This window comes from Perca fluviatilis, chromosome 3, assembly GCF_010015445.1.
Source record: "Perca fluviatilis chromosome 3, GENO_Pfluv_1.0, whole genome shotgun sequence".
Lineage (NCBI taxonomy): Eukaryota > Metazoa > Chordata > Actinopteri > Perciformes > Percidae > Perca > Perca fluviatilis.
In genome coordinates, this window is record NC_053114.1 from 23,867,461 (window position 1) to 23,881,066 (window position 13,606).

The 13,606-nt window shown below is 37.3% G+C and overlaps 3 protein-coding genes across 5 annotated transcripts in view; 2 read left to right on the forward strand and 1 right to left on the reverse strand.

The window, feature by feature from the left end:
• Positions 1-493: 493 nt before the first annotated feature.
• terb2 (telomere repeat binding bouquet formation protein 2) lies at positions 494-2,761 on the forward strand. The gene is made up of 7 exons (XM_039795600.1): positions 494-641; positions 1,311-1,392; positions 1,502-1,641; positions 1,856-1,917; positions 1,997-2,058; positions 2,156-2,232; positions 2,456-2,761. Exons 1-7 carry the CDS (start codon positions 578-580, stop codon positions 2,566-2,568), a joined length of 600 nt encoding a protein of 199 aa, XP_039651534.1. The 5' UTR covers positions 494-577; the 3' UTR covers positions 2,569-2,761.
• Positions 2,762-3,596: 835 nt separating this feature from the next.
• sord (sorbitol dehydrogenase) lies at positions 3,597-8,060 on the forward strand. Its single transcript, XM_039794767.1, has 9 exons — positions 3,597-3,787; positions 3,901-3,934; positions 4,907-5,071; positions 5,382-5,541; positions 5,652-5,770; positions 6,441-6,506; positions 6,699-6,877; positions 7,499-7,620; positions 7,810-8,060. Exons 1-9 carry the CDS (start codon positions 3,734-3,736, stop codon positions 7,973-7,975), a joined length of 1,065 nt encoding a protein of 354 aa, XP_039650701.1. The 5' UTR covers positions 3,597-3,733; the 3' UTR covers positions 7,976-8,060.
• apba2b (amyloid beta (A4) precursor protein-binding, family A, member 2b) overlaps positions 4,505-13,606 on the reverse strand; it is an 87,641-nt gene continuing 78,539 nt past the window's right edge. For 2 of the 3 annotated variants that reach the window (XM_039794765.1, XM_039794766.1), the window contains 2 exons: positions 13,374-13,514; positions 11,696-11,907 (listed from right to left, as the gene is read on the reverse strand). In XM_039794765.1, coding sequence (XP_039650699.1) covers positions 11,836-11,907; positions 13,374-13,514 — 213 coding nt within the window. In that variant the 3' untranslated portion in view covers positions 11,696-11,835. Of the gene's footprint in view, positions 4,566-11,695; positions 11,908-13,308; positions 13,515-13,606 lie in introns of those variants that run through there. The other variant, XM_039794764.1, reaches the window with a different exon arrangement.

Sequence of the window (13,606 nt, forward strand, 5' to 3'; positions counted from 1 at the left end):
ACTTACCCAGACCATGTGTTTGGAAAAATAGCAGAACAAAAGCAGGATTTTTTTTTTCTTTCGGTGGTTGTGATTTTAAGTACCCTACTTGTTTTTTAGTCTTGCTGTTTTTTAAAACATATAAAAAACGAAACATTAAACCATAAGTCCAAACAGCCATAGAATCCACCTCCTACTGAAATATTAAAGCTAGCAAGTAAGAAGAACCTCATGGTCAGACATGGATGTATTAAGAGAAGGGTCAGATATATATATATATATATATATATATATATATATATATATATATATATATATATATATATATATATATATATATGTATATATATATATATATATATGACATATATGTCAATGGTCAAACCTGGTTGTTTGGTAAACAGATATTGGTAAGTCGTCCGATTCTCCGAATTTCAACAATTCCAACAGTTTTCAACAGCACTTAAATGCAGCAGAGCAGTTTGCGCGCCAAACGACACCGTAGGCGTAGCAGTTTAAAAGATAAATATAAGCAGACCAGACTAGCTGGAAAGTTAATAGCTAGCAGCTTATCAAAAGAGAGGACTGTAAGTTAGTTATGTTTAGGAATAAGTCTGCCTGGTTTTCAAGCAGTGTGCGACAGGCATGTTGCAACATTTGGAGTAAGTAACTTATTATCAGGTCAATGTTTGACTTTATAGGTTTAATTGAGCTAAGCTAGTTATGAATCACCTGCTAAATAATGCTAACGTAAATGTATATATTAATTTAACTAGCGGTCTAGAACGTTTAATAAGTTCAGTGGTTTTCAAAGTTGGGTCCAGGGCCCCCAGGGATTCTTCAGGGAGTTCCAGGGGGTCCCCAGCCAAAAAGGAAATCATTTATTTTCACTATAATTCCATCCAAATGTAACACAATTACTGTAGCTATGTATTTTTGTCATGAGTTTAATACACGTTCTGTAATAAAACATCTAACGTTAAAAGCAAAAATCCTATTAGGTTTATTAGGACCCTAGTACAATATCTTATCAAATGGGGCTCTGTGGTCTAATTTGTGTTAGTTTAGGGGTCCTTGACGTGAAAAAGTTTGGGAACCAGTGGCTTTTATTAGTAGTGCTTTATGTGGTTGACGTTGGACGATGATGGCGTGTGTGGTTATGAGTCGCTCATCACTCACCTCACTTCTCTGCTGGACATCCGATTTCATGTGACAAATAAAAATGGATTGATTGATTGAATTAGTTCACGTTGGACCTACATTGGCATTCCAAAACATACACTTGTGGTAGTTTGATCTTGCTTTTTGTTCATAGTATACCTTTCTTGTAGGATTGGAGGGTGGGACCATTGCTGGTTGGAGAACAGCAGATTACCTTTTCAGTGAGGATGCTACTTGCCCTGATACTCTGAGGTGAGTGTGATGAAGAACTGGAAAGTTGCACGTTTATCATCTAGCAGAACATACATACGTAAGGCATTTTACTATAATCCTCTACAAGCTATACTTTTTTCTTTTTCAGGATATTTGAGAGCAAAGATTATCTTTGGAACAAGGTGGTGGTTTTTCACAGCTTGTTTCTGTCCGCGTGTGAGAAGCGCCAGAGTGTAAAGTCTGTGTGCATTGGTCATTATGTGCTGCCTCCAGCCTCAGTACAGGACGGTGAGGACTAGTATATGTTTATTGACTTATTGTAAACCATGCTAAATCTCTCTTTGGTTGAACTTCTCGCAACTCATAGACATAATCAACTTGTGATAAAGGGTCATTGCTTAAGTCAAAACTGTTGGGATCCACTCTAACGATTGATTCATTTGAAAGAAAACCAATTTTATGAATTATAATTCATACAATGTTCCTCTTATTATCATTTAAGAGGTGAGACAAGTGGTTGGGAGGTTGATTTGGGAGTGTGACGATGAGCTGTCAGTGACTCAGGTAAGTACACCAGTTAAAATAATTGACACAAAGTCAAATCATGTCAATCACTTTAGTTGGACTGCCTTCTGTTTGACAGGGTTTCCATAAGAGCTTTAGTTGCCAGACAGAAGATGAGTACAGTGAAGTCAGCAAAAGCGAGTATGTTAAGTTTCCACTATAAATATTTAATATTGGATCTCAAGAATTTGTAAACTGTCTAGTGAATTAATGAAGTCCCTATTACTCTTTTTGGTAGTTCTGAACCATCTGACACAGACTCAGAAAGTGAAGCCCCTCTGTTTGCTCACTATCCAGTTAGTAACCTGCTCACAGGTAAAACTGTAATTAATTGCCATTTACTGTATGTTCTTTGAGGAAATGTCTCTTCTGTTTCTAATAAGATAATAATAGATAATTGACCTGTAATGAAGGTCATGCGCAATCGATATTTGGATTATGAGACAATCGGAAACATCTGTTGGAAGACGTTTACTCTATGTTGTTGAGTGTTAACATAACACCCTTTTTTTCTGTTATTATTACTTATTTATTACAGGGTACGTCAGCATGAATAACCTTCAGAAATATTCAGTTGATCTGTGTGATTTCCGTCCCGGATGTTTTCAATGCTCCAACTGTAAAGCCCACTGCTGCCTGCCGCACACATAAGCAAACGTGCACTAAGAGAAAAGCATGTTAAAGAAGAACAAGTAGCAGTTGTGTCACAGTTGTAAGCTGTAGATAATGTACTTTCGAAACAGTTATGTTTCATATTACTGTATGTTTGCATTGGCTAGCTGAATTTGTGTATGCAGTGTAGATGTATACACTGCCATGAAATAAATCAGTGTAACATGGCTAATCCTTTTGTAATTGTATTCAACATTATTTCATTGTATCTACTAATTGTTTTACCCCTCTAACATAGTCCCTATTTTTTCATGTTGCACAATAAAATGAACCGTCTATGAAAAAGGCAAATGGTACAAATGGGTCCACATTTACAATTACAGTTACAATTACAATTACATAACTACTTATATCTTTGGAATTTGTGTTACAGTATAGTTTGTGAAGTACTATTTAGTTTGACCTGTTATTTATCTCTTATTGATTTCCCTTCACAAAACTGTGATACATATAAAATGTGTATTGTACAAACAAAGATATCATACTGGAAATGTTTTATGGTTGTTTACTATTTGTTTATAAAACACTTTCCTACTTTCTATGTTTTTTAGTTAGAAATATGTTATTATTTAATTTGGAAATTTCCATAAGAAATCTAAAGTTTAAAACACAGGTTTCTCTGCATGTAGATGCCATCAAAAGAGAGAAACCTTGACAAAAATCGTATTTAATCACAAAGCTAACCATAATGCTGTATTTGTCATACAAAAACATGGTCAGTTTTCAACATGGTTTTCAATTGGACAATAGTTCAACGCCTGTTAAAGGGTTTTTTATGCTAATTACATCACGGCATAGATGACACAGGCTCAATAGTAAATTATAATCAATATCAACGTAATGTAAACATATATCAAAGTAATATCGAGCAGCAGTAGGAGTTATAGTAATGTTATGAGTGCAGTTACATTTCTTTGCGTGGAAGCGGTCACCCCTACAAAGTGGACTCTTCCGCAGGTCTTTGGCCAATCGCATGCTTTGTTTTGTTACCAGCCCCGCTATCAGGAAGAAGCCTGCTGGACTTTGACACTTGCCTAACAAGCATAGACGGTAAAAGAAACGAGGAGAGAAATCTCTCTTTGGACTCAGCTCATCTGTCTGCTTCATCTTCACCTTGTTGTGTCTGCTCGGTGTTATATCTCTCATGGCGGAGGAAAATCTGTCCGTGGTGCTGCACGCGCAGGGAGACCTCCGGCTGGTAGGAGACCGGGACCACAAACATGTGCCATTTGTATTATTTACAGTCCGTGTGAATTAAACTGATTGCAACCTTTTCCTTTTTTTTGTGTGCATTTTGTCAATTTTTCAAAGGAAAAGCGCCCCGTCCCGGAGCCAGGACCCAATGGTGTGATATATCCAGCTGGTGGAGCTCATGTGTTGAAAAAATACTGTTGACATGCAAATTACAATTTATAGCAGGGGTCACCAACACGGTGCCCGCGGGCACCAGGTAGCCCCCAAGGACCACAAGAGTAGCCCTCAGGCCTGTTCTAAAAATGAAAATTGAATATTGATATTATCTGTTTCCCACCTTGGTAAGTCATTGTTGATAATTATTGTGAGAAATCATTAACATGATCAGTGTCTTCACATAGAGGAGTATCATTTATCATTAATAACCATATATAACTAAAGGCAAACTGAGCACATTTGTTATTCCATAAGAGTGTATCAAACTGGTAGCCCTTCGTATTACTCAATACCCATGAAGTAGCTCTCAGTTTCAAAAAGGTTGGTGACCCCTGATTTATAGGCTACTTCAACGAGCATTTCAAAATATATGTGAATATGTTTTGCACCTTATGTGAGGTTATAAGTGACATTAATTAAATCTCAGTTTCAAAGCTGCTGCATGTCAAAATGCATTACAGCTGCCTGGCTGCTCTGTGTCAGCTCAATTTATTTTCCTATATGGATATATTTTGAGAAACTACCCATAGTTTTTATAGTTTTTAAATGTGTGTGTGTGTGTGTGTGTTTTTTTTTTTAAATATTCATTCTGAAAATCTTTGTAGCTTGCAAGTCAACTTAGAATGCACTGGGCTCAAAAGAATAGATACTTATAACAGATTGCCTTTCCATTTGGTCAGTATATTTGCCTAAAGATAAGTCAGAGTGGCCGTTTAGTTTCACTTCATGTATTTATATTTGAATTGCTAAACCAATCAAGCAAATTAAGATGTAGGAAATTATCCAGAGGTCTGGAATTAGGCTGGTCTGTAGTGTCCTCACAAAGGTGACAAAATGCATACCTGCTCATTATAGTCTGTACTGGACCGTCACTGTCCCTGTCTTGTGTGTCATGTTTTGCACCCAGAGGTTTTGCTCCAGATGCACTCTGTAGGAATCTGTGGATCAGATGTTCACTACTGGCAGCACGGCCGGATTGGAGACTTCGTGGTCACCAAACCTATGGTGTTGGGGCACGAGGCGTCGGGGCGGGTGGTGAAGGTCGGATCAGCAGTCAGGCACCTCAAAGTAGGTAAGTGGTTGTGGTGTTTGTGTACCAGAGCTGGGAAGTACCGAAGGCAGTGTCTCATGAAATCTGCCATTCTGTTAAAAGGGAAGTTAAGACGCTTTCAGACAAGAGTATATTTTCAAAATATCATTCCAAAACAATATAACAGAAATTTAAAAAGTAAAAAATGACTTATCTCAACCTTTGGTTATTTTAGAAACTGTGCAGTGCCATAAAGGCATTTAAATATATGCATTCATTGTAGTATACTGTTTAATTTTCATGCAAGGTCTCACTTAGTCCTTGCTGTAAACTTCACTGTGTATTTTTTTAGGTGACAGAGTGGCCATTGAGCCCGGCGCGCCCCGCGAGATGGACGAGTTCCTCAAAAATGGACGATATAACTTGTCTCCTACCATCTTCTTCTGTGCCACGCCCCCCGACGATGGAAATCTGTGCCGATACTACAAGCACAGTGCCAACTTCTGTTACAAGTAACCATTTTTTTTCAGGATTTCATGGCTCTGCACCAGAGGTTACCTAAAAACTGCCTGCTTTTGCATATATTCTTTTTTTTCTCGTTCTGTCTTTTTTTTCTATCCAGGTTGCCTGATAATGTGACATTTGAGGAGGGAGCTCTAATCGAACCTCTGTCTGTGGGGATCCACGCCTGTCGCAGAGCCGGTGTAACCCTCGGCAGTACTGTGCTCATCTGTGGGGCAGGTAAAAATGAAAAAACTATTTAACACGCTATAAAAATGTCATGACTTTTTGTAGGAAATTTCCATCATCAAGATACTGCAGGCTTCATTTCAGGACATGCTGCAAACTAATATGAAAGGAGGTGATTGTACTGTGTTGGTCTAACATGTCCCTGCAAGTAAGGAGTCTAGTTTAAAACACATCACTGGCTGTAGTCACAAAATTGACACAACAAACCTGGAGTGAGTAAAAAACTACTGAACCTTAACGCACCTTGTGAGAGACTTAATATTTAACAAATCCCTTTTTGTTTAGCGAAAACAAGGTGATGCACATTTAAGACACCTGTGTTAAGCATTCCCTGGTGAAATAGTTCATTGTTGGGGCGGCCTCTAGCTCACCCAGTAAGAGCGTCCGCCCCATGTTGGCTGAGTCCAGCGGCGGCGCGGGTTTGAATCCGACCTGCTGCCCTTTGCTGCGTGTCATTCCCCATCTCTCTCCCCCTTTCATGTCTATCCACTGTCTCTACACAATAAAGGGAAAAGCCCCCCCCAAAAATAATCTTAAAAATAATAAAAGAAATAGTTCATTGTTTCCTATAAGGGGTAAAGTTATGCAGTACATGTGACTGACTCTTTTTTTCCCTTTTATCTGAACATTGAAATCTCATTGAAATTTCTTCTTCCCACAGGACCTATTGGGTTGGTCTGTTTGCTTGTGGCCAAGGCGATGGGGGCCTCGCAGGTCGTCATCACTGGTATAAAACACACACACACACACACACACACACACACACACACACACACACACACACACACACACACACACACACACACACACACACACAATAAACATCTATCTCAACTGAAACAACACAACGTGCATATTCTGGTAGCATCTTCTGTCCAGTCTTTTCTTTTTCTCTCTAATCCATCTTTGCTGTGTTCAGATCTCTTCCCTGAGCGTCTGACAATAGCCAAAGAGTTGGGTGCAGACTTCCAGCTGACGGTAAAGAGAGGAGACGGACCCCAGCAGCTGGCCAAGAGTGTAGAGGACAAGCTGGGCGCTCAGCCTCACGTTACTATTGAATGCTCTGGTGTGGAGAGCAGCATTCAAACTGCCATCTATGTATGTGACTACCCAGTAAAGACGGTTTAAACTTGTATTCAGAATTAGGAAGTAGCTCTGCACACAGTCTAGACAATAGTACATTTACTCAGGTATACTTACTTACAGTTTTGAGGCACTATATGTACTTTACATTAGTGTTTCCATTTCATGCAGCATTATATTTCAACTCCACTACAATTCAGAGGGAAATACTGCATTTATCCAACAGCTTAAGCTACACTATATAAAATAGTTAAGATTAGCTCCACCTCAGCCAACTACAACAGTAAAATGCTACCTACATGTTATTACATCTGTAATAGTATTGTTATATAATAATGCCACTATCACAGTGGCAATCTTTCCATTTTACTTTTAGTTTTGATACTTCAAGTACACTTGACAACATTTTGAATGCAGGACTTATTTTACTACTGTAATGGATGATGTAATAGATGTAATGTATTTTTACAGTGTGGTATTGCTGCTTTTACTTAAGAGTCTGAATACTTTCTCCTCCACTGCTTTTCATTTATACTACCATATGCTCGGTTCACTATGAGGCATAAATGCCAGATTTTCAGTATCTGCAGACTCATAAAATAACCCAAAGTTGTAATTTATTTATTTTCTTGTCAGGCGACACGTTCAGGAGGTGTGGTGGCACTGGTGGGTCTCGGTCCCGACATGGTCACCATTCCTTTGATCAATGCTGCCATAAGAGAAGTGGACATCAGAGGAATTTTCCGCTACTGCAACACGTAAGGAAATATCCATTAATTGCCCTTTTTTTCTATAAGCAGATGTTTAAAGCAAAGCTGGAGGAAATTCCACTTGAGGGTAATAATTCGATCATTTATGTTTGTGGCCGAAGCTCAACTCGTAAAGTACATATTAGGTATCGCAGATATTGAACTCATGAGTAAAATGTTTGTCTCGCTGTGTTGCAGCTGGCCGATGGCCATAGCCATGTTGGCAGCAGGTAAAGTGAACGTGAAGCCCCTCGTGACCCACCGTTTCCCCCTGGAGCAGGCAGTCCAGGCCTTTGAGACCACGCGTCAGGGTCTCGGGATAAAGGTCATGTTAAAGTGTGACCAGAATGACCAGAATCCCTAATCTGACCCGCTGCACTGAAACAAAGCTAACACGACTCAGCATGACAAGCAGACATAAACACAAAGTGGACATTGACCCTGAGAAAGATAACAGCCAGTTCAAAGAGACACACTAATAACAGCACTGTGAACTGACTGCATGTCACAGATATAACTAGCATCGAATGGTACGAGTAATTATTTTATGATGCTCAACTTTGTTGTATAACCAACATTTTGTTTAATGGTTGTATATCAGTTGTTCCATTTTAAATTGAATCATTTTACATAGAGCTACTGTAGTAAAAGAAAATCCTTAAATAATAAAAATGTAAATAAAACGTTTGGTGGCTTTTTATATTTCATCTTCACAGAACCTGCACTACCCAATTGCAGGCATCAGGGGGAACTAGAGAGTCAAAGTGGAAATGTCTATAGCAGTGTCTTTGTCCTAATTATACACTACATTAAGCATTGCCTTAGTTCACGCAATTAAATTATCATTTCTATCAGTCACAAACCAATCACAGCCCTTTTCATGTCAAGGCGCTCCATTTAAATGTCTCCCTCCTCACTGATCCCTGCTTCACCAATACTGCCTTACACTGCTGCTGCTGCTGCTGCTGCTGCTGCCGGTAAAGCTTGCCTTCCCTGTTTAGAGTCCTAACATGACTGAAGTTTAAAATGTTTTTTAATGTCTTGGTTTGGGCCCACTTTTGGATAATGGGGGGGGCAGCTCCCTGTTTCAGTTTGGCATGCTGCTTGGCTGATCCAAGGAGCATTATTAGAGCGGAGCCATCAGCGCCAAGCATAACTGTGTTTCCATTTGTTGCAATACATGGTTAACTCTATGACGAGAGTGTTCCTGACTGAAATACTATTAGTACAATATATTAATCTTTGAAGTACACTTTTTGGCAGTTAGTATACAAGAAATAAGAATATCAATCAAATTGTGTCTTTAAAATGCCACTGCCAATTAAATTGGCTCCTTCAAATATATACACATATACATACACACACATACATATATATATATACATATATATATACATATATATATATATATATACATATATATATATACACATACATACATATATACATACACACACATATATACATACACACACATATATACATACACACACATATATACATACACACACATATATACATATATATATATATATATACACATACACATATATATATATACACACATACATACATACATACATACACATACATACACATATATACATACATATATACATACATACACATATATATATACACATATATATATATATATACATACATATATACATACACACACACATATATATATATACACACATATATATATATATATACATACACATATATATATATATATACACATATATATATATAATATACACATATATATATATATATACATATATATATACATATATATATATACATATATATACACACATATATATATACATACACATATACATATATATATACATATATATATATATATACATATATATATATATATATACATACATACACACACACATATACATATATTTTTTTTACCAATCACAAGTGATTCATTTGTTGACACTCAAGAATCAAAGTGTTTACAGATATCTTTTTACTAATTTCTTTACTTTTCCAGTGTGAACTGAACACAACATTCAAAAGCTGTTTAGGATTTCTACGAATTATGGAATAGGCACACAGATACTGCGTTTGTCCCAATTCCATACTACAGTAATGGTATATACAGTATGTACAATATACTACTTGTCATGGTGTACGGTTTTTGCAGTTGGTAAACCAGAAATCTATTTACTGTACAGTTTTGTACTAACCAGAAACGATGCAATACATACACCGACAGACATCAAACATCAATTTGGAAACTTCACGAAAAAAACCCAACACAAAAGATTTAGTTTCCCAAGATCTACCGAAGAGAATAAGGGCCACATGTGAAGAATGTATTTGAGTTCTGATTTTTTTTCTCAGAATTCTGACTTTAATCTCAGAACTCATTCCATTTTTTCACGTGGCCCCAATCCTCTTCCGTAAACATCGGTCTTACCTTCTGCAATTTATTTAAAATGTTTGCTCATCTAATTCCAACTATTTATTACAATTGGTCTGTAGTTTCAAATTGAGACACATTCAGAAATTTCTTTAATAAGACTGAATTCTGAATTTTACTGAAAGTAAAAGTCTCACTAAGGCAAAATTATGAGGCAAATCAAAAGTTTGACTTACTCAATGAGATTTTAATTTCAACATATTAGGTCAAAATAATTAATAATTTACTCCTAGGTTTGACTTAGTACAGTATGTCAAATAATTATGTGATAAGTCAAAAATGTAATTTACCAAATTAAATTGATGAGGCAATAAGTCAAAATATTGACTTATGTTTTAATATGTCTAGCTTGTCTTCCATTTTTCTTTTGTTTTATTTTCCTGGCAGCACTTTCATACAGCGAATCTAACCCTTTTTAGAACCAGTTTTCAGTTTGATCCAGTCCAACAAAACCAGCCAGCTTTAGCCCAGATTTTATTATCTTGCCACAATGACATGAAAACTACTTTACGAGGCATGCACACAAATAATGTTCATGTGGTTAAACTTTACTACAATGCATTGTTAAAACCTTTACCCAGCGGTAAGGTTAGCTTCTGTCACAGTGTGTGATTCACAGTTCTCTCTTTCCCTCGCAAGACTGAAAGCCAACATACAGGTGGGGAGATGTTTGCAGTGACTAAACCTGTGTGTTATTGTTTTTTGTTTTTGTTTTTTTAACATGAGCACAATGCTAGACACGTTTCTCTTTATGTACAGACATTCTAATACTGCTAATGGCAATGGGACAGCTCACACAACACAGTTACATTCACAATCCACTCATAGTTTGCATGAGTTTCAGTCAGAAACACTAAAGATGAGCATACAGTAGAGTAGCACACAAAAGAAACTTTGATATCAAAAGCATAATTGATGCATGTTAATAGTTTTACTCGGTTGCTTGTTATTTAAATGTGAGTGTTTGTACATGAGATTTAGAAAAGACTTCAGAAGGTTGAACTCGTGTATTGCCGTAAAATCAAGAAAATCAGAAGGATATGGCGTTTCTCCCATGAACCCCTGCTGCGAGCATTGGTTTGCTTCACACGTACATTATATCAACTTAGCATATTAAAACCAAAGATCTCAAACACTCAACTCGTTCCCCTTTTCACCGGCAACTACTTTGATATCCGGCATTTAAGCGTGTCTTTGCCATCATCATGGACCATTTCAATTCAACAGCGAGATTCAATAAATATTTACAATGCAGCTGTGGCCCCTCCCTCCCTCCATCCATCCATCCATCGCCTTCACTTCACATTAGTAAAATATGTATTTACATGAGAAATAAATAAACAGAAGAAACTGAAACTATACAAGAAGTATAGTAGAAGTATTATATTGCATTACATGAATATAAAAAAATAAATTGTGACGAATTCGCCCCTAAGTCTGTCCACACGATCTCACTAAAGTGACGTGGAGAAGCACAGACAGGACAAATAAATAACACTCACACACACAGACACACACAGACACACACACACACACCCCCTTTAGCTGGTCAGATGGAAAAAGCATCTCATGTCAATTAAATGGCTGTTGCAAGCACAGGCAAGGAAGAGATGATAAAGTCATCAGCTCAAAGAAAAAGAATAAAAGAAAAGAGAAATGAATTGACAAGGAGAAGCAATCCCCCCGCCCCCGGTCACTGATGAGCTTGGTTTGCCCCGTAAGATAACCAATCACATCCGACGGCCTGTCCTGCGGAACGATCCCTGTCCAATCGTTTATATGTACATAGGTGTCTCCTGTCCTGTTAGAAGTCTGAACATGGCTGCCGGCATGGTCTTCATGTGAATCTGGAAAAAAACAAATATTATTATTAGTATAGTATATTTTCATATTTCATGTTGAGTAAGAATCTGTGTATTCCTTTCTTTTACCATGTTCAAAAGGTAACTTTTAACCTCAAAACTTGTTATTGCTGTGTAAAAAATCTCTATAGTCCACTATACAGCATTGATGTTTGAATATCTAATGAGAATTATTATATCCCACTATGGTGTACTTATTATACCTTAGATAAGGGGTTACTATACTTTATACAATTTTGAGGTACTGCTTTAATGCTACACTTCTACTCCATTACATTTCAGAGGGAAATGTTGTGCCTTTTTGCTGCACTACATTCATTTGACACTTAGTTACTAGTTACATTAAGAGAAACATACGGTGTGATGCAGTACTATGTGACTAATCTACCCAGTAGAATACAAAGTATCTAAAATTGGCTCCGCATTGACAAACCAGTGTACATGATAGTGATAAAAACTGAATATAATGTTCTTATAATACTTTAATTTTCTGCATTATACTTTTACTTTTGATTCGTGCCGATAGAAGTTTTCCTTAACATTTTGAATTCAGGACTTTTAATTGTATTAAGTATTCTTAGACTTAGAGGTATTTCTACTTTTACTTAAGTAAAGGATCTGAGTACTTCTTCCACCACTGCAAACTGTTTAGCCGTGTGACATGTGCCTAACTGATGCCAGAGAGCACGCCTGCTACTGTTTATTAGCGAGTTACTTCCTGACACCTCCGCCAGCTAGAAAATGCAACAATACCTCTGTCCTTTTTTGGTGTGACTTGCATTTTATGTTTTAAATCTTGGTTGATCTCCTGGTTTCTATATAGCAGACTTAAATTATCCAACAATGCAACATAAAAAGTAGCGTAAAATCGATGGCCACTAAACAAGATGTATCGACCAACATGCAGTGGGCAGACGGTAAATTATTTGGAACACAGCCCCAGACCTTTCTGCTCCACACAGAAAATAACTTGACAAATCTTTTCCATTTAAAAGCTTCAATAGGTTGAAGGCCTCCTTCTACAACAGAATAGAAACTTTCATCTACATTTTCTATATATATTATTTGAGCAGTCAGATTTCTTTTTACTTTACCCTCTGGGCCGAGATATCCTTTCCTTTAGTGTCCAAACACTGTGGATCCTACAATTCCCACAATGCTACTGAATTCTATGTTTTGTTAGACTTTCTCTGGCTGGTAAATGCTTACATCTTTCAAACGTAAGCCCCCAATTTCTGTAAAAAATGTGTAGTAAGGTTATTTTCTTGCTTACTTAAGGAGGTTTCTATACAGTATAATTCACTTTAAGTACATAGTGATAGAAAAATAATCATATTTTCTACATCCTCTATATCTCCTCAGTGTGTGTGTGCGCGGCGCGTGTATGTGTGTGTGTGTGTGTGTGTGTGTGTGTGTGTGTGTGTGTGTGTGTGTGTGTGTGTGTATTTAACCTCGCCAACAGAGTTTGAGAGGGCCTGGACAATCTTCTCATGTGCTGTGGCCACCACACTCTGCCCGTTAATCTCGATGATCCTGTGACCCACACGGACCCCACCTCGCTCAGCAATGCCTCCTCGCATCAGACTGCATATCTGACAAAAACACACACAAAAGAAAAAGTCCTCATGTAGAAGACAGAGTTATATGCAAAAATATGACATTCTTGCTAAAGCAGGGATTCTTT

Excerpts from the sequence above, each read along its gene's own strand:
- terb2 (XM_039795600.1), top strand. The coding sequence starts at position 578 with ATGTTTAGGAATAAGTCTGCCTGGTTTTCAAGCAGTGTGCGACAGGCA. Across the intron at positions 642-1,310 it reads GGCATGTTGCAACATTTGGA|GATTGGAGGGTGGGACCATT; the intron begins GTAAGTAACTTA and ends CCTTTCTTGTAG. Across the intron at positions 1,642-1,855 it reads TCCAGCCTCAGTACAGGACG|AGGTGAGACAAGTGGTTGGG; the intron begins GTGAGGACTAGT and ends TTATCATTTAAG.
- sord (XM_039794767.1), top strand. The coding sequence starts at position 3,734 with ATGGCGGAGGAAAATCTGTCCGTGGTGCTGCACGCGCAGGGAGACCTC. Across the intron at positions 3,788-3,900 it reads CGCAGGGAGACCTCCGGCTG|GAAAAGCGCCCCGTCCCGGA; the intron begins GTAGGAGACCGG and ends AATTTTTCAAAG. Across the intron at positions 6,878-7,498 it reads GCATTCAAACTGCCATCTAT|GCGACACGTTCAGGAGGTGT; the intron begins GTATGTGACTAC and ends TTTTCTTGTCAG.